We start from the raw sequence: 20,367 nt of genomic DNA on the forward strand, positions 1-20,367 counted from the left end.
GGGAGATATAGTAGGCGGAGTAATTGTGGTCAACTATTGCTCCAGCCAGGTTCTCTACACCGGTCTCCTTAGTATAGGCCAACAAATGATATTATTTAGTGGTTACTCTCTCAACAGGTGGATATTTAGAATGGGTATCCATGGTTAGAGGTAGAGAAGCTGTCAGCAGTACTGACATTGGAACACTGCTATCATAAAGATAAGATTAGTCTGGTCCCAAAAGCAGAACTTTAATACACCCTCAAATACACAACACCTGTAATGGACAATATTAAACACTGGATTATCATTTTCACTTTATATAAAAACAATTAACATTGTTGATGCTCTCTGGAAAAGATGGCTGCTAATGATGAACAAGACAGAACTCTTGAAGAATTTGGGAATTGTATTACCATTCAGACAGTCCATACAGCATGATTCATGTATTTTAGTTGTGGTTCTTACTAAATGAAACACTGGAAAAATATAGATCTCTCTCCTACACGGGACTGATGACATAAAAAATGACATGAATGCAATGAGAAGACTACAGCAGTATTTGAATATTAATAACAGTACTATGATGTAGTCACTCCACAGTCCACCCTATCAGCCAAGGGTACAGGATAGAGAAGATAACAGTAGTTCAGCACAATTGCAATTACTCCACTCAGATGTGTTGAGACCGGTTGTTTTTTGTACATATTACATAACAGTCACTTAGGGTCAGCCAGGGTCAGCAATGGAGGTCCGCTTGTCTGTTCGGTTGAGAGATGATACTCACTATACACAGTCTAGCATGAGCTACCGTACCTGAGGTGATTCAAATGCAGGTTTTTGATATTCAGATGGAAATATGATTAGGAATTGATTATGAAGTGATTGTAGTTGAATTCAAAATAGCTCGTAATTGTTTTCATAACCTGGATAACGGTATGCTAGTGAATCAATGCAACCAAACATACAAAGAATGAAAGTGAGCTATCATAAAATTTTATACAGTACAACTGTCAGAACTTCCACCACTTGCACTGCAATGACTGGTTAAGGTAAATCCACTAGGGGGACCCCTCCCACTGCATAAAGAGCAGTGAGGTGTCCCAGAACGGGCCACGTTGAAAGAATTTGCATAGCTAATCTCTCAATTTGGATATGTGCTTAAACTTGTGTATGCATGGTCTATGACCTTGTCAACACCACCAGCAGAGCCGGACAAATGAGGATTAGGTAGGTAGATAGGTATGTATGGGGTAAAAGGTACCATACAGTATGTTTAATATTATTATAATACATGATTTATCCTGCTTCCAGTCACTTTCTCTTAATCCCTGCCTACATTTTCCTATCTACCTCAATACTCCAGTATCTCTGTACGTTGTACATTTGGTACTGGCACTGACGCTGTATATAGCTTCCTCACTTCTTTCTTGTGTTTTTCCCCCTTGTTTATTTTTTATTTATTATACTTATATATATATATATACTCAGTATACACAGTCTAGCATGAGCTACCGTACCTGAGGTATATAATACTGCACTGTTGGGTAGGGCTTTCAAGTTAAGCATGTTGTGCATGTGACAAATTAAACTTAAACGTGTATTTATCTAAAGGCATATCACAGTCAGGTACAGGCACAGACATGGAAGATTGAAATCAGAATGGGAGAAGTTATTGTTACATCTGCAGTCAGCATACCTTCAGGTAGAGTCATTTTAAGCATCCTTTTAGATTCATTATACAGTACATTAAAACCCTTCCACCCATATGACATTTTGAGTCAAACCAAACCATGTGTGTGCTCTAGGATTAGTTAAACCAGTAATTGTTATATCTCTGGGGTGAACCGGACCTGGCATGAACTGGTGTGAGTAGAACTGATGATAATGCTCACATTGGCACTTGTCTCTGCTCCAGTGCACTAATGCTCCTGTGCACTAATGCTCCTGTGCACTAATGCTCCTGTGCACTAATGCTCCTGTGCACTAATGCTCCAGTGCACTAATGCTCCTGTGCACTAATGCTCCTGTGCACTAATGTTCCTCATCTCCACCCGACAAGAAAAAGGCCCCAGTAGAGAGCACAGCACTCTGGCCTGGTCGCTCCAACTCTTATTGATCGAATCAATGTGCAAATCCCACTGACCCATGCAGTGCTGCGTAGTGCAAAACCATGTTTCCCTTCTTAGTGTGTGCTTGGACAGAAAACAACAGAAATATTTATATTATTTTATCTACAATAAAACCGTTCATAAAAATCAACAATGGTGCTGTATCTTCAACTGCTTGTAGTTCTATCCGCTAGTATTTTTCATTCACCCATAAAGCTTCAAAATAAGGACACATTAGGTGCTGATGGCTCCAACATCTTGTGTAGGAGGAGGGAGTACAACCTTAACACAGCCAGAAGGGGTCATATGTAGCAGACGAGACCATCCCCCTCCTTGCAGCGTGCTCCAGATCTGAAAGGGAGTGTCAAGCCGGTGTGTTTGTGTCAGGAAGAAGGTGGTCCAAGAAGAATGTTGGTTTGAGCTGCAGCAGCAGGGTAGGAGACAGGCGAGATATATAAGAAGGTAACCTCAGCTGGCCAGGTTCCTGAACCTCCATGCTGCTTTAACACGACCTCACTAGCACCTAACCCCTTCCACCCCATCCATTAAACACAGAGGTAAAGGAGAGGTTTTCACTGTTGAGAGAGAGAAGAGTAACCTAATATCATTGGTGGAGGTTTACAATGCTGCATTCTCCAATGTTATGCTTCTCCATAGAGAACCTACATCCATGACTCGAACAGTATATCCTGAGGGGGGAAGGCCTTCATGTCAGACCTGTGTCTCATCCTCCACAGAATGATTACCCTGGGGCTAGATAGCGGGCGTAGAGCTGGTTGCCTGCCACATCCTCGCGGGACAGAAGAATGTGCTTCTCTTCACTTGTGTCACACTAATAAGTGTACACAAGGTACTCCACAGCCATGGGCCCCTCCCTACTAAACACACCGCTCACAAAACACTATCATACACACACACTCTTAGCTGAGACCAGCCAGCTGCAAGAACATCCATGGCTTTGACCCTGAATGAAGCATGGAGAGGAAAGGGATGGATCTCTAAACAACAGCACACAGAGATAGATACTGAATGTATCTGTAGAAATAAAGAGGGGGGATTTTCCAAAGGCTGATATAATGTCTTTGGCACTTTGTATATACAGTAGACAGAGTAAGAAAGGGAGCAAGAAGTCAGAGCTGTGGGGAGGACAAACTCTCCGAGTAGATTCTCAGCCTGAGATGAGCCTGGCGATTCCTTCATGAACCTGGGCCTGTACTGGCCCGTACTCCACCATCTCCCCGTCCACAGTGATCGCTCCCTCGGGGGACAGAGGCTCCAGGCGAAAGGCCTTCACCCTCTCATACACAAGGTGTGGGCAGCCAATAGCCAGGTGCCCCCCCTTCTCCATGGTCATGAAGAGTGTGAGCAGGGCTAGCCTGGAGATGCCTGCACGCACATACAACAGGTGGATGAAGCCGTCGTCTGCTGCGGCCCCAGGGGCTGCAAACAGGTCCTCAGCCAAGTGGGACTGGAACATGGCCAATACCAGTACAAATTCTTCCTCATTCACTACTGTCCAATGATCAGGCACCGGCAGCTCCAGGTCTGCTAGGAGCGAGTCAGGAGGCCCCTTCTGGTTGACTGGTTGGGGCTCGGTCCTCATGGTTGTGATGGCAATGTTGGAGGAGTTGTGGGCGGTGTTGTGGTTGGAGTTTATGCTGTGGTTGGAGTTTGTGATGTGGTTGTGGCAAGAGTTCTGATTGGGGGAGCTGTTGGGCCCACAGGGTAGAGAGGAGCAGAGGGAGGAGTTCTGGGGTGTGAAGAGAGGAGCAGGCAGGTATGCCAGCCTACCCTGATATACCTTGAGGGAGGCCAGGCGCATCAGCGTACCCACCAGGAATCGCATGGGGCCAACGAGGCGGTACTTCTCGCTCTCGATGTCGACGTCGGCCACGAAGCCCCAGGCCAGGGAGAGGAAGGAGAAGATGCGCTGGCTGGAGGCCAGGTGGACAGAGACCAGGTCGAGCCGAGTCACCAGGCCTTTACACAGCAGGAAGCCACAGCTCAGCAGCAGCTCCTTACCCCAGGCCGGGGGAGACCTGCAGGGAGTAGCAGTCAGCTCACAGTAGACTGAGGCAGTTAGGTATCAGTCTGTGGTTCAATTGAGCCGGAGCTACTCCTTCACTTAAAAGTAATGACCCTAACTCTAGAATGGTAATACATTGTACTTACAGCAGCAACCCTAACCCTCGCCATAACCCTAACCCTAGGTTCATGTCCACAAAACGGTTAAATCCTAATCCCATTGTTTTAAAGTAACTGTCCAGTGAAAATCTCACTTTTAAATTCATATTCTGCTAACTCATACCCAAATAATGTTGTTGACTCATCCTATAAACGTTTTTGTGGCCAAAGTACAACTAGGAGAAAAACTCAAAAGTGACTGTTTCAAAAATGCTTGCCATCTCCTCATAGAGTATGATGTCATACTCCTGAGGAGGATGAGCTGGCCAATCAGCAGTCTAGAGGAGGATGAGCTGGCCAATCAGCAGTTTACTCACATTAATATTTTTAATGACTGGTACACTGTACACCCACACCATTCTGTTGTTGGGGTATGCCCACACCATTCCAACACAGAAAAGCTGTTTTTAACATTCTTAATTACATTTTTTTTGGAAGGAACACTATTTAACTCATATTGTAATTAATTATAGGTCATATTTCATAGAGATCTGGAAACGCTGGACAGTGACAGTACTTTAAACATAACCATCTTCACTGTCTGACTGTAAGATAATGGGGTTAGTGTTGAACTGGGGTGTGGACATGAAGCTAGGGTATGGGTTGTGGCTAGGGTAAGGGATGTGGCTAGGGTAAGGGTTGTGGCTAGGGTAAGGGTTGTGGCTAGGGTAAGAGTTGTGGCTAGGGTAATGGTCGTGGCTAGGGTAAGGGATGTGGCTAGGGTAAGGGTTGTGGCTAGGGTAAGGGTTGTGGCTAGGGTAAGGGTTGTGGCTAGGGTAAGGGATGTGGCTAGGGTAATGGTTGTGGCTAGGTTAAGGGTTGTGGCTAGGGTAATGGTTGTGGCTGGGTTAAGGGTTGTGGCTAGGGTAAGGGTTGTGGCTAGGGTAAGGGTTGTGGCTAGGGTAAGGGATGTGGCTAGGGTAAGGGTTGTGGCTAGGGTAAGGGTTGTGGCTAGGGTAAGGATTGTGGGTACGGTGAGGGATGTGGCTAGGTTAAGGGTTGTGGCTAGGGTAAGGGATGTGGCTAGGGTAAGGGTTGTGGCTAGGGTAAGGTTTGTGGCTAGGGTAAGGGTTGTGGCTAGGGTAAGGGATGTGGCTAGGGTAATGGTTGTGGCTAGGGTAATGGTTGTGGCTAGGGTAAGGGTTGTGGCTAGGGTAAGGGATGTGGCTAGGGTAATGGTTGTGGCTAGGGTAAGGGTTGTGGCTAGGGTAAGGGTTGTGGCTAGGGTAAGGGATGTGGCTAGGGTAATGGTTGTGGCTAGGGTAAGGGTTGTGGCTAGGGTAAGGGATGTGGCTAGGGTAATGGTTGTGGCTAGGGTAAGGGTTGTGGCTAGGGTAAGGGTTGTGGCTAGGGTAAGGGTTGTGGCTAGGGTAAGGGTTGTGGCTAGGGTAAGGGATGTGGCTAGGGTAATGGTTGTGGCTATGGTAAGGGTTGTGGCTAGGGTAAGGGATGTGGCTAGGGTAATGGTTGTGGCTAGGGTAAGGGTTGTGGCTAGGGTAAGGGTTGTGGCTAGGGTAAGGGTTGTGGCTAGGGTAAGGGTTGTGGCTAGGGTAAGGGATGTGGCTAGGGTAATGGTTGTGGCTAGGGTAAGGGTTGTGGCTAGGGTAAGGGTTGTGGCTAGGGTAAGGGATGTGGCTAGGGTAAGGGTTGTGGCTAGGGTAAGGGATGTGGCTAGGGTAAGGGTTGTGGCTAGGGTAAGGGTTGTGGCTAGGGTAATGGTTGTGGCTAGGGTAAGGGTTGTGGCTATGGTAAGGGTTGTGGCTAGGGTAAGGGTTGTGGCTAGGGTAAGGGATGTGGCTAGGGTAATGGTTGTGGCTAGGGTAAGGGTTGTGGCTAGGGTAAGGGATGTGGCTAGGGTAATGGTTGTGGCTAGGGTTAGCTTGGTTTGGGTTGAACAGGGGTGTTAGGGTTAGGGTTGTTCATAGGTTGCAAAGCTTTATTCAACTGTGATAGATATCTGATGTTATACAACTCGCTGTGTATTTTGGTGTTGTTTTTCTGTTGACGTTGTATATTTAGGGGGCTCATATTTCACAAACAGCAGTAATAAAAGCGGTCCAGACACTACCACACTAGTAGTCCACTGAATTTCCAGTTGCTCTAGAACCCATTACATCACTCCATTAAAAGTAGCTATCAGCAACTGTCAAATAATGACTCTCCTTGGACTTTATGAAGTGTAAAGCTGAAACAGACACTATCTCTCTCCCTTGTCTCTCGAGAAATGTGCCTAATCTTCCCAGTCAGATAATTACATCCATAGAAAAGGGATAAATCACCTTCTTTGTCCAGGCCAGTTTTCCTATTGCTTTCCATTCTACTGTACTCTATCCATTTAAATGTCTCATTAGTGGACTTACTTAGTGTAGTGGTGGACAGAGGCTGCCAGGGCATTGCCCGAGCCCCCTGGTAAGATGCCCAGTGGGGTCTGGATGGCCGCCTCCCAGTCCTCTCTCTCCAGAAGACCATTCAACACCTGACCGGACAGGCAAACACACACAAACAGCATCAGGCCACGACCCTCCAACTGAGAGTTGTACCCCACAAACCCCACTGCTTATTCAAACAGTCTTAGGGACACTTTAGACAAGTTAGCTATGCTTGAAATGTGTTCATGCAGTGTCTATACTTTTGGCACCTCGAACAGCAGCCCGTCTCCTGACAGGATGACCAGAGCGTCCCACTGTGACAGATCAGTCTCTCTCACCAGGTCCCTCGCATGGTTCTGGTGCTCTATGGGAGACAGAGAGAAACGCAATGAGAGAGAGAGAGACAGCGAGAAGGAGGGAGGAAAGAGAGCGAGAATAAGGTCCGAGAGATGACCTCCCTTCACCAGAAGCCCCCAGGGAGGGATCAATGGGATGGGAGAGAAGGGATTCAATTTCCCTCTATCAGTCCATACATATCATTAGACCGTGCAGTGGCTATTCAACTGGCCGATGGCAGTCTTCAAAGCAGCCAGGCTGTAGTGGAAACATCTGCCACTGCTGTGATAGTTGATGTGACGACTGGGGCCGACTCTGTTTGTTTAGTGGGGTTTTATTGGAGATGTCTTTGAGACAGTCGCGCTGCAGGGGGTCTTATTGGATCCCCCCTAAGCACACTGTCTAGCACCATTCTGCCAGCTGAGACTTGTGTTCTGCAGCAAATATCAGCTCTGCTAAAGGCAGTACTGTGTTTGTTTGTTATTGCAATTGTGTGTGTCTATGCCTGTGTCTCTGTGGGTGTGTTGAGGCATTGTCATCACAAGGGCATTACTTTTCTGCTTGAGTTACCGTATGTGTTGAGGTTTGAAAAATGACCAGAAGACATTACTACATCCACCCCCCCTCTCCTCCTCCTCTTCTCCTCCTCTCCTAGCATAACATATACCTGTCCCCTAGCCCTCCCTCACCCACTAAGTTTCCTTTAAGTCCATGCTGTTTGGTATGTATGGGAAGACTGAGAGCCGAGTGATGTGGTCCTGTGCTATCAGGCAAAAGCAGGGGTAGGCTGCTGCGGCTGACTCAGCACTGCTGGTTGGAGGCTGAGGCTGCACTTCCCAGCCCTCTCCTTATTTACAGGGTCACTGCCACACACAAACACACATAGGCAGGAGCTACCACACCATCTCTTGACTTTCTGAATTTTACGTAATCGTCTCTTCTGATGAGCTATAGCTTGGTTGCTACTCTCTATTAATGTGATATGAACCAAGGTCCCTTTTGTGTTAGGATGATACCGCATGCCCAATATAACGTTTTTTTGCTCTCAGTTCCTGAATACATAGCTACTTGAACATTGAACTGTTTTCCACATGAGCTCCCTCAGTTTCTGAGGGAGACACACACATGCAGGTGCACACAAGCACATGAACACACACCACAGAAAACCCCAGATTCACCCCCTCGCTGAAAGACGATCTTCTCAGAGTGCCTTAGTCCTCTGGCATAGACTAGTAGGTGACATGATAGTTCTGCAGGGCTCCATTCCCTAAGTGGAGGCAGGCGGGGCAGCAAGGTGGCGCTGGTTAATCCACTCAGACAGGCTAGCTACAGTACCCAGGCAGGGCAGCGAGGTGGCGCTGGTTAATCCACTCAGACAGGCTAGCTACAGTACCCAGGCAGGACAGCGAGGTGGCACTGGTTAATCCACTCAGACAGGCTAGCTACAGTACCCAGGCAGGACAGCGAGGTGGCACTGGTTAATCCACTCAGACAGGCTAGCTACAGTACCCAGGCAGGACAGCGAGGTGGCGCTGGTTAATCCACTCAGACAGGCTAGCTACAGTACCCAGGCAGGACAGCGAGGTGGCGCTGGTTAATCCGCTAAGACAGGCCAGCCCCAGCTCCCAGCATCGTCATGCCGAACGTCTGTAATTAGCCTGCCTTTTTTCATCACCATGCAGATGCTAACCTTCCCCAAATCTCATGTTTTGGTGATGGTTTGTAATGCTGGCAGAGATAGTTTCTTGTCAGCTATACTGGGTGATGGTGAAGTATAGGTGGTGGTGTTAATGTGTAGCTGAAGTGATTTTTAAAAGTCTTTCTGGCTCCTTGGATTGTTCCTGCTTGCTCAAAGATACCTGACTTTTTTTCAGTGAAAGGTTATGCAGAGTTCAGTGACTTTGAACTCATTGCTACTGTTAGTGAAAAGCATTTGAGTATAATAATACTGGGAGCATGGGATCCAACAAGGCAGTGCAGAGTCAAACACTGTGTGTGTGTGTGCGTGCGTGCGCGTGTGCATGTGTGTGTGTATGCAATCAGGGCAGTGAGATAATAGGGTTCAAGCAGGTAGGTGTGTAAGGGACTGAGTGTTGACCAGTGTGTGTATGGGACTGACCAGTGATGACCAATGTGTAGGGGACTGAAGCCTCGGTGAGCATGGGCTCGATTTGCCCAGAGAAAAGCTGGAGAGCCTGGCCCCGCCCACTCTGTGGGTTCACCAGAACCATGACCCTGCAGGGCCGCCGTAGCTCATAATACTTCACATCTGAGTGAGAGAGAGAGAGAGAGAGAGAGAGAGAGAGAGAGAGAGAGAGAGAGAGAGAGAGAGAGAGAGAGAGAGAGAGAGAGAGAGAGAGAATAGGACAAAAAGAGAGCAATAGAGTGAGAGATGTAGATAAACAGAAGAGGGAAGAAGGATTAGTTTGTGAGTTGGTATTCTCAAGCTGTCAAGGGAAGAATTGCTCCACTTAATTTTCTAGTATCAAGGAAACATCAATCATGTGACTCTCCATTGTCTTCCAAAATGTTTTTCTGACATCAATCTCAGACATGTCAAACAGGTTATGAAAGGAGTCTCTACCCTCTAGATCCCTTGGCAGAAAAACAGTGTTAAAAAAATAGCATTAAACAGTGATGTCAAGGGCAGTGACACCATTCACTCACAGATGGTGCTTGACGTTATATTGTTTTTGTGATCCACTTATTTTCCCCCAGAAATGTAAGTCTAACAAAACATATGCCACCTCAAGTCATTCCCCTAATGTTGAAGTTGAAGATATGCTCCGGAACTTTAGCGAATACTAAGTATTTTTTAAACCTCCCGCTTTGGGCTGGATGTGTCAATCTGCAGTTTTGCCTAAATTAGCCACAAATCCCTAGTTTGAAAGCAACAGTTTTTCTGTGCTGCGCTATTTTCCCTACATTTTCCCACAGGTGGGCCAGCCCCTTAGCAATTTGAGTTCCAGCCAATGAGCTTCAGCCCCTCGCAATTTGAGTGAAAGCTAGCAAGATGCACACAGAGCAGAGCGAGAGAGAAAGCAATGACGTGGTGCACATATCTGCACATAAGTGAGGTAACACAATTCTCGGGGACCACTTTTGGCTCATGAGTGCTACTTTTAGAACTACTGGCTAAAAAGTATACAAAAGTACCAGAGAATTTCTTTAAGTAATGCTACTCTGTTATGATCTGTGTGGTTATCTTTAGAATTATTACCAGACACCAACGGAATAATTAAAAGCTGGCAGAACTTGTTCAGATGTTGCAGAGCGCCATGAGAGATCATTTCAGAGACAGTCATTTTTAACTCAGGATGAACTCCTAGCCTCTGATACTGTAGTTACTATAGATGCCCTTGTCTTTCTGCACAGGGGACACTGTCTTCTCAGAGGCCATAGAAAATCATAAGAGAGATTTAGGGCTGTCCCCGACAAAAACAAATCTTAGTCGAGAGTTGTCTGTTCATTCGACCAATAGATTGTTCCAAATTTATAAACATCTATTTTTCCATTTATAGACACACCCTATGTTTGAATAAAATCAACTATATGCAGGCTCCTTAGCTTGTCTGATGCTTTAAGCACTGCGATTAAACATTAAGACACACAAATTACTGAAGAGGAAGCCAGAGATCAATAAGCCTAACCTGTTCCTGACCCGACCATCCTCCTCTCGCTGCTGCTGGGCTTCGCAGATTCTGCCATTATGCTCCTGAAGTTGCCAGTAATAGAATACACCAGCGGTTGGCAGCCTTTTCCATTTGGAGTGCCAAGTTATCATACCATTTCTCCTGATCTGCATGCCAGTTATGATTTTCATATGCACATGTTCATGGAACAGTTTAATTTAATTTATATTAAAGTCCTCATGTCTCAAAATCAATGTCATGTCGTTAATCACAATTCTATCTAAATGAAAATTATTCAAATAAAAAAATGACTTCTATTGCCATTGCCAATATGTAAAAATATCCTGATCTCTCAGAGTTTCCCAAACAGACACAGCTGTAGGCTATTTGCTCAAGGGATAATAAGTAATCAGGCAGGCCTATTTTATGATGTTACAACTGGATCAGAGCCTGAGATTTTTTCACTCTTTCATGCTGAGTGGTTATCAAAAAGGAGTGAATTTTTCAATTAGGCTACGTTGATTAAGGAACTATTGTCATTCTCAATGGATGTAAAAACAGACTTTGTTTATTTGCTGTTTGAGGCGAAGGAAAAATAACTTTGAGAAGCTCCACAGTGATGGTGAGTTAAGACAATCAGAAATAGTATCAGATCCCCAAATGGGCACATTTATAGGTCTACATTTGCACGCAGGCCAGGTAGCCTAGGCCTACTTCTATGTGTAATCAGGTGCATGTACTTACTCAGGATTGACAGGAGCGCTTCAAAAAAAGACAGTGAATAAATTGACAGGTCGGAAATGGAATGAAATAAACCAAAACTTAGGTTGTGCACTCTGCCAACAATGTTTGGTAAGACTGTAATAATAATATAGTTTTTAGCTTACAGCACCTGGTATTTCCAGGCGATCTCCTGTCCCAGTACTAACCAGGCCCGACCCTGAACAGGCGGTATGGTCACAAGCATATTTTGTTTACCCTGTTTTCTCCCCAAATTAGGTCCCTTGGCTCATCTCTGCAACTCCTCAATTGGCTCGGGAGAGACGAAGGTCCTCCGAAACATGACCCATCTGGCCACCTACTTCTTGTTACACTGCTCACATAACCCGGATGTCAGCCGCACCAATGTGTCAGAGGAAACCCCGTTCAACTGATGACCAGAGTCAACTTGCAGGCGCCTGGCCCTGTCACAAGGAGTTGCTAGAGCACGATGAGCCAAGGGAAGCCGCACCAGTCAAACCTTCCCATACCCCGGATGGCTAATTGTGAGCAGTCCTATGGGGTTCCCGGTCACAGCCGGTTGTGACACAGCCTGGGATCGAACCCCGGGCTGCCGTGATGCCTCAGTAATGCCTCAGTGCTTGTGATGTGATGCCTCAGTGCTTTTTGACCGCTGTGCCACCCAGGACCTGTAATTATGACAAGATATTGAATGTATTAACATAAACTACCATAACTAAACAAACATTCCAAATGAGAAATTATGGTAATTAACGGTAAATGTACTATTGGTGATACTGTGGTCTGCCATCCCTGCGGCCTCAAAATGGATTAGTCCACATAATATATATATATTTGCCACTGCTCGACTAAAGAAATCTTGGTCAAGCAACAGCCTATCGACCAATCGACTAATTGGGGTCATCTTTACAGAGATTACACTTGTTTGTGGTTATGAGTAGTACTTCAGACGCAAATTAACCCTGTCAGATATTATCAGTACCAGATCAAGGTTGGCAGTTGAGCATTATCTTCTGAACCCTGCATGTGCCACATGCGGTAGCAACTACCCACCAGTGAGTGTGAGTCCGGTTCTGCTGGGCATTGGAACCGGTCCCATGGGCCTAATTGGACCCCTGGGAGCAGTGAAACAGCCATCGCGCTGCCCTGTAAATTCCATCCTGTAGCCTCATGCCAACAGGACTGGCACCAGTACACCCTTACCCTGCTGTGCCACTGTCCCTCCACACAAGGCCCCTCTGTCTGGTTCATGCCCAGTGCCGTCTGGCCTCCCCTGTCCCTGCCCAGAAATCCAATTACCAGCCGGCTGACCTGGAGTGGCACCTCCTACTCATTTGGCTCCTGTGCAGGGACAGCAGAGGTACCGAAATATCTCAAAGTGAGGTGTGAAACCATCAGAAAGAGCAGTATTAAGACAGTATCAAAACACAGTCTTGCTAACTCTTCCCCATTCATACAAAGGGTTGACATTGTATTTTCTTCTTCACATTACACAATGTGGCTTTTATACACAAAAGGCTCTGACTACATGTCTTTCAGACACAATGGTGGATGCTGCCGTTTGGTACATAACTTTTAGGGTCCGTTTTTCCACTCAAGTGAGGTCAAATGAGCTCTATAAAATGCTCTCAATACAATGAGCCAAATAAAGGCTTCGATAAAACAGTTCAGGGATGACAGAACAATCGCTGCCTCCTCAGGGGTCAAAGCCAATGCTGTAGTCCTTGTGCCTCAAATACAGAGGCTGTTTAACATCCTCCCCTGACAGCTTGTGAGTAGGAATTCAGCACCGCCTTTACCACCACAGAACATGAGAAATTTCCATGTAAGCAATATCATGCTCTCCTCTATTCTGTTGTGTTTCCTGTCTCCTGACTACTTCAGTCTCCTGTAGCAGTACATTAATGGTTACTTGGGGCTAAAACTAAAGACGCAAACTAGACGTTGGCCTACTCATTAACTTGGTAACGTTACTTTCAAACATAGGGCCTCCCATTGCTTCAGCTCCCAGAAGCCTCAGAGTATATGTCGAGGAAGCATTTCCATGGTTCCTGGGTCAATAAGAGGTGTGCTCACACGTGATCTAATCAGTCAAAGACTGGTTATCATTATTAGGTCTATCTTGGGTATGGAAAACATATTGAGTTGACATTAAAAGAAGTGTACGTTTGTGCACCTATGGAATGCAACTAGAAATACTGTATAGCTCTGTGTTTCATTTATCACAGGAAAAAAAACTCCTTCACATGGATACAGCACGAAAGCAAAGCTATCCGAATTGAAGTTGGTTATCAGAGCATGATAGTTACAAAGGTTTCAGTAGCAGTCATACAGGGTTCATTATAGCATTGTTTACACCTTGCGCTAACATGTGATCTGATCAATATGATCCAATAACGATGTGATCAAGGTTTTGTCGTGTCTACACATTGTATTAAAATGTGTCTCTTCCGTTCACTGTGTCCGCATTGTGACCAGATTAGCTGGTGCCTCCCTGTAAGCAAATTATTTGACAGATATTCTTTCAAAATAACATGAATGTATTTATTTTAAGACAATTACTGGTGGCGTAAATCAATGGTGGTATCTGTCAATGATGTTTGAGGCTGGTATAATGATAATTTAAATAGTTTGACCATTGGAGATCTGTTTACACTTGACTGATATCCAGACACAATCCGTGCCTGACTCCCTCAGGAAGATCTGATTACAATCAAATCACAATGTGTCTTTTCATCGTCTACACCTGTCTAAAAATGTGGGCACAATCAGAATACTGACAAGTTCAGGCCACAAGGCGCATGTTAGAACTAGGTATGAACAGGGCTTCTGTTTCAGTTGGTTACAGAAACAGTGAGGACCCTAAATGAAGAGCCAGCTCAATCTGGTTTTTGATTTAATAATTAAAGCTTTGATGCCCATTCCCTAAATCATATTTTGTAACATGCTGCCCAGAGTCATTTCTGTGGAAACAACCTTTTAGGTCCTGTGTGTGTGTGTGTGTGTGTGTGTGTGTGTGTGTGTGTGTGTGTGTGTGTGTGTGTGTGTGTGTGTGTGTGTGTGTGTGTGTGTGTGTGTGTGTGTGTGTGTGTGTGTGTGTGTGTGTGTGTGTGTGTGTGTGTGTGTGTGTGTGTGAGGCTGTGGTTAAGGGCCTGTGGGCAGATGTGACCCTGACTCATGCTGAAGGGCTGTCTGACAAGCAAGCTAGTGTGTGTGTGTGTTTCTCAGAGGAAAAGGGTAAAGGTGGGATGGCTGAGTAAGTGTGAGTACTAACAAAGTACTGAGGCTGGGATCAAATTAACGGAACTGATTAACTGATCAACTTTGTTGTGTATAATCAATATACTACTAAAGCAATAAATATTAGTATTACCAAACACATGAATTTAGAACATAATATCTCTCATTATGTCCACACACTATTGCATTATTGCTTTAACACATCAATATAAGTGAAAACTAGCCAGAACACTGAGGAAAACAAAAGATAATGCTGGTAGAAATGGCTTTAAGTGAAAGCTTGCTGTCTCAGGTGTCCCCAAGGTGTAACACTACCTCCATGACTCAGACATAGCTGGCATATCTGCAAACAAGCTTGAGTGAGTCCAAGATTAGGGTTGGGGGTTAGACACCCAGCCCACAGAGGTAGAGCCAGGGGCCCTGACAGCCTGTCACAGGCAGGCCTGTCTGAGGGAGCAGAGAGGGAGACGAGGGCCCCGGGGGAACATCCTGGCTGGGGTGAGAGGCCACTGATGTAGCAGGGGCACCGTTCAGCTCTTGTCTCCATCACTGAGAGACACCGTGGCGCCAGCAGAGCATTGGGCCGTAGGGCAATATCACAGTGACAGATACATACCCTCTCTGTGGAACACACACAGAGAGACAACATTTTGACGTTTTAAAGCTAATTTCCTGCAATTTTATACATTTTGCCATGGCTTATGTCATGTTCTTATGCTATCTGAGTGACTCAAACATTATAACAAAATCAATGGGGGCCATAACATTTTTTACATTTTAGATTCTCCCAGAGTTTTTATTTTGGTGATTGTTAGTTATCAAAGATGATCTTATTTAAAAATATATAGGTCCATTATATTTTCTACATACTTCATATCTGGTTTTAGTTGTTTAAGTTCACACTGAAAACGTTTTACCTTCGTGAAAGTCAAGACTGTCAAAAGTAAAAAATGCAGACATTCATTTCATGGTACCTCTAAGCATTGCAAATAGCAGGATATTAACATCCATGGCCTTTGATGTGCAAAGGTACATCACATTGTTTGAGGATTTCATTATTTACGCCTCATTCAGTCGGTTATGACCTGGCTGTGACAGGAACTGAATGCTAGACTGCAGATACTTAAACACACACTGTGCAGTTCTTACCCAGTCAAGCTGTGATTGAACCACAATATACTTTAAAAAAAGGAATATCTAGCATCTACAGTTTCAACAGAATTATGTGGTATTACGCACTGAAAGTGTCTGATAGCTTTCCCTAAACATTAACCTTACAGCAAAAAAAAGCAATTGCCTTCTTAATCCAACCTATCCAGCTGCATCACCAGATAAAATTAAATGAATTAACATAAATATCCCTTCAGGGATTAGTCGGTCCCTCTGACTTTCCTACATCCTCTAGAACAGGGATTAGTCAGTCGCTCTGACTTTCATACACCTTCTAGAACAGGGATTAGTCGGTCCCTCTGACTTTCATACACCCTCTAGAACAGGGATTAGTCGGTCCCTCTGACTTTCATACACCCTCTAGAACAGGGATTAGTCGGTCCCTCTGACTTTCATACACCCTCTAGAACAGGGATTAGTCGGTCCCTCTGACTTTCATACACCCTCTAGAACAGGGATTAGTCGGTCCCTCTGACTTTCATACACCCTCTAGAACAGGGATTAGTCAGTCCCCCTGACTTTCATACACCCTCTAGAACAGGGATTAGTCAGTCCCTCTGACTTTCATACACCCTCTAGAACAGGGATTAGTCAGTCCCTCTGACTTTCATACACCCTCTAGAACAGGGATTAGTCAGTCCCTCTGACTTTCATACACCCTCTAGAACAGGGATTAGTCGGTCCCTCTGACGTTCATACACCCTCTAGAACAGGGATTAGTCGGTCCCTCTGACTTTCATACACCCTCTAGAACAGGGATTAGTCGGTCCCTCTGACTTTCATACACCCTCTAGAACAGGGATTAGTCGGTCCCTCTGACGTTCATACACCCTCTAGAACAGGGATTAGTCGGTCCCTCTGACTTTCATACACCCTCTAGAACAGGGATTAGTCAGTCCCTCTGACTTTCATACACCCTCTAGAACAGGGATTAGTCAGTCCCTCTGACGTTCATACACCCTCTAGAACAGGGATTAGTCAGTCCCTCTGACTTTCATACACCCTCTAGAACAGGGATTAGTCAGTCCCTCTGACTTTCATACACCCTCTAGAACAGGGATTAGTCAGTCCCTCTGACTTTCATACACCCTCTAGAACAGGGATTAGTCAGTCCCTCTGACTTTCATACACCTTCTAGAACAGGGATTAGTCGGTCCCTCTGACTTTCCTACACCCTCTGTCCCTCTGATTTTAATACATTAAGGTCACTCCCCTCACCTGGTTGTCTAGGTCTTAATTGAAAGGCAAAACAAAAACCTGCAGACACTAGGCCCTCCATGGAATGAGTTTGACACCCCTGCTCTAGAACAAGGAATTAATGTGGCATATTTTGTTGCATCTATTAGCGTCCCATTACTCATTTAAAATACATAATATATTCTGTTGAATACTGTATTATTGTCTGGCCCGAATCTTGAATGCTAAAAAAAACGTATCAATTAATGATATCATTGCATTATGCAGTAGGCACTGTACTACAGATGGAGAAGCCTTCTTGTACTAGAGCAGGAATCCTGAGTCGTGCCACAGTTCATCAATTGTTAGCATTTCAATGGCTTATCATCAGTGGCTATCGATAGACACTTCATTAATATGTGTGAATTGACATAGTAAAATGTTCTTTGCTGGCTTTTGAAGTCCAACAGGCCAGAGAGAGTGCTACCAGTTACCTCTCAGGTCAGGTTACCATCTGTCTTCTTGGCAAAGCTCTGAAACTCCAACTCCTGCTGGCTCCAGGCCTAAGGTGCAACTCACACAAAGACCCTTGTCTCAGTTGCCTTGGACACCTAAAGGGCAATTCATGGGGCGACCTCATTCCTTATTCCACCAACACCTGACTCCATTTCTGGTAACCAACATTCCAAATCCGTTTACTGCCAAATCAAATATCAGTTTCCTCTAGAACTATGCCACTGAGGGGTCTAGAGAGTGCCCCTAAGCATGGGCACCCCTGATTTATGGACAATTATCATCACTCAATTATCTTCACAATTATCTTCACTCACTGAGTGTTATGGATTGTTCTCATATCGTTCGATAGTGATTGACGCCAGAGCTACTGAGGAGACAAGGACTAGGGACACAATGACATTATGAACACTGTGTGATTCTGTAGCAGTGATTCTGTCTTTTATTATGACTTCATACAAGTCTCTATGGCTGATGTTTAGAGAATATCTGATTAATATATAAGTGCCTTCTCAGAGAAGGACCGTTAGAATTTTTTTCTGTTTCTATGCGGGAGGGTGTCTCCTTGTTGCAACTTAAACCGAATAGATGTATGATTGACTAAATCCTCGACAGCACTCCCTTTTATTCAGATGAAAATTCCCTTACATTCTGCCTATTTAGGCCCTTGGCACATGCACTCCTATCTTATTTGTGTGAGTGTTCTTGTCTATCAGCGTATCAGTGTTTTGTTCCTTGTCATGTTCTATGTTTTTGTCTGGAGCCCAGGAAGAATAGCTGCTGCTTCGCAAGAGCTAATGGGGATCCGAATAAACCAATAAAACCAATCTAATAATGCAATTTAATGAAGCACATATTAATGTGAGACATTTCATCTTGTAGCAATAACTTGGATAAACTCAATTCAAAATAATGTGTGATATTTTGACAGAATGTCAGCATAATATTTTGCATATGACTCTCCCTGTGGCAACTTCATCCACACTAAATCATCTCCTAAGTGAGTGATAACTGGGTAACTAGCATCAGCAGCACTCTGTTTCATGTTCAGAACAGATTCCGTTGGGTCAGTCGGGTCTCTGCACATAGACCTAAGTCTATGACATGGACCGAAGATTTCAAAAGCAGGCATTTGAATACAGTTGTGTTGTAATAAGGTTTTTCCTGATCCAAGACAACCCGCATAAGCACCATTAGTTCAAAAACGATGAGTTCAATCACTTGAGTACTTGGGTTCAGCAATGTTGCTTTTGGGATGACTTATTTACCCCTTACAAATTATACAGAAATGTCACAGTTGCAAATCTATGCAAATGATTTCACCCTGAGAAGGGTAACTGGCAGTCATCCTCCCACAGCAGGTAATGCTGGTTCTTGGGTGTGAGAGATGAACAACATTCCATTTCCAGGACATTCCATTTCCTTCTCCAAGCTTGCCCAGTCAGTTGGCACTTAAGCCTATCCTATTCTATAGAAACCGAGTAGGCGGGTTGTGAATTACTGGACCTTAGGTGCAGTATGGGATAAAGGTGATGGAAAGTTACCCTCACATTTTGAACTGAATTTATAAGCCCCATTTCCCCGGGCAGAGTATACAATTCCTCCTAAATAAACGAGGAAACATATAGACCCACAGTATATGGCAATGATGACAGACTTTTCAGGTTATCCATATAAAGAGCCTAAAGTTTGATGCTGTTTGGCTAAATTAAATTAGAACCTACGCCCTCATCAAACATAACTATGCCAGAAAGAAACAACTGTTTTATTTCAACTATGCAGTCTTGCTTCTCACCATGTCGTCGGGGTATCTGGCGGATAGAAGCCTCTCTGATGGCACGCGCCCATCTCTCTGCCTCTTGAAGATTAGTGAGAGGGTCCTGGACCAGTGCGACCCGAAAGCACCGCTCTACTTTCTGCCGGGCCATGCCTGTGCTTATCCATCGCCTCTTGAACGGGTAGAAATAGGCTGTAAAGAACGCCCCAACATCCGCTTCGTCCTCCACTTTATAAGCCAGGCAGCCAAGACAGTCAGCTAAATGGAAAACCACCTCATCCTGTCCAGGTGACGATGAGATCTTTTGAATAGTGAGAGCACTCTCAGTCAAACTCACAGAATATCTGACCTTTGCGTTGAGTGAGTCCGTGAATTCTCCATAAAGCCCTTCCACGACACCATTGCGCTGCCGGGATGGGTCAGGTTCGGCGATGTCGTTATCCATCCCGTGGACGATGTGATCCGCAGATCGGCGTGCGGTTGGTGAGGATGACTGCGGCTGCCTGCCCCTGCCTGTTTGACTGCTGTTGGACCCGGAGTCAACCAGCTGTTTTCCGTGTTGAAAGGTCTCTCCCTAGTGACTAAAAGGGGAATCACACGCGGAGAAATGAAAGTTGGACAAGGTGCCCCATGTCAGGAATCCACCCCTTCTCATGGAATATCATAAATATTTAGCATCTTGAGCAACTATTACCATAACCCATTTTTCTGCAGGTTACTGGTTACATTGTTGATCAGTTAGGCCTATTTACCGCTTTGCTATTTACCTCGTGGATAATGAATTGGCTAGGCTACTTCAAGGCCCTATTTTACCAGTAGCAAATAATACGATTTATTGATGTTAGAATATTATTTGTAAAGACGAGATGCAATGCTTTAGATTGATTAATCTCTTATAGCCTCACCAAATACAATTAGGTATTTTCAAACCAAGGCTCTCATTTGTCTATTTGTAGGCTATATGGTCAGAATATCCCATGTTGTTCATTTAGGTCTAGAATACCGGTATACATATTTCCATTATTATTTCACAAGTCGGATATATGCCTGCTATGTCCTGGAGTTTATGCCTCCCAGTGTGCCACACGTGCATACATGTGCACCAAGGGACACTGGCTTGCAACAGAGGGCAAAGAAAG

The 20,367-nt window shown here is 44.9% G+C and overlaps 1 protein-coding gene across 2 annotated transcripts; it reads right to left on the reverse strand.

Moving 5' to 3' along the window:
* Nucleotides 1–209: 209 nt before the first annotated feature.
* LOC124016277 (sphingosine kinase 1-like) lies at nucleotides 210–19,737 on the reverse strand. 2 transcript variants are annotated; one of them, XM_046331822.1, is made up of 5 exons: nucleotides 19,247–19,737; nucleotides 9,099–9,248; nucleotides 6,904–7,007; nucleotides 6,635–6,750; nucleotides 210–4,129 (listed from the first exon to the last, which is right to left on the reverse strand). In XM_046331822.1, exons 1-5 carry the CDS (start codon nucleotides 19,671–19,673, stop codon nucleotides 3,259–3,261), a joined length of 1,668 nt encoding a protein of 555 aa, XP_046187778.1. In that variant the 5' UTR covers nucleotides 19,674–19,737; the 3' UTR covers nucleotides 210–3,258. The 2 variants fall into 2 exon arrangements, with proteins under 2 accessions (XP_046187778.1, XP_046187779.1); XM_046331823.1 differs by having other exon boundaries at nucleotides 6,913–7,007; nucleotides 19,247–19,736.
* Nucleotides 19,738–20,367: the final 630 nt, after the last annotated feature.

Source organism: Oncorhynchus gorbuscha, linkage group LG26, assembly GCF_021184085.1.
Source record: "Oncorhynchus gorbuscha isolate QuinsamMale2020 ecotype Even-year linkage group LG26, OgorEven_v1.0, whole genome shotgun sequence".
Taxonomy (NCBI): Eukaryota; Metazoa; Chordata; class Actinopteri; order Salmoniformes; family Salmonidae; genus Oncorhynchus; species Oncorhynchus gorbuscha.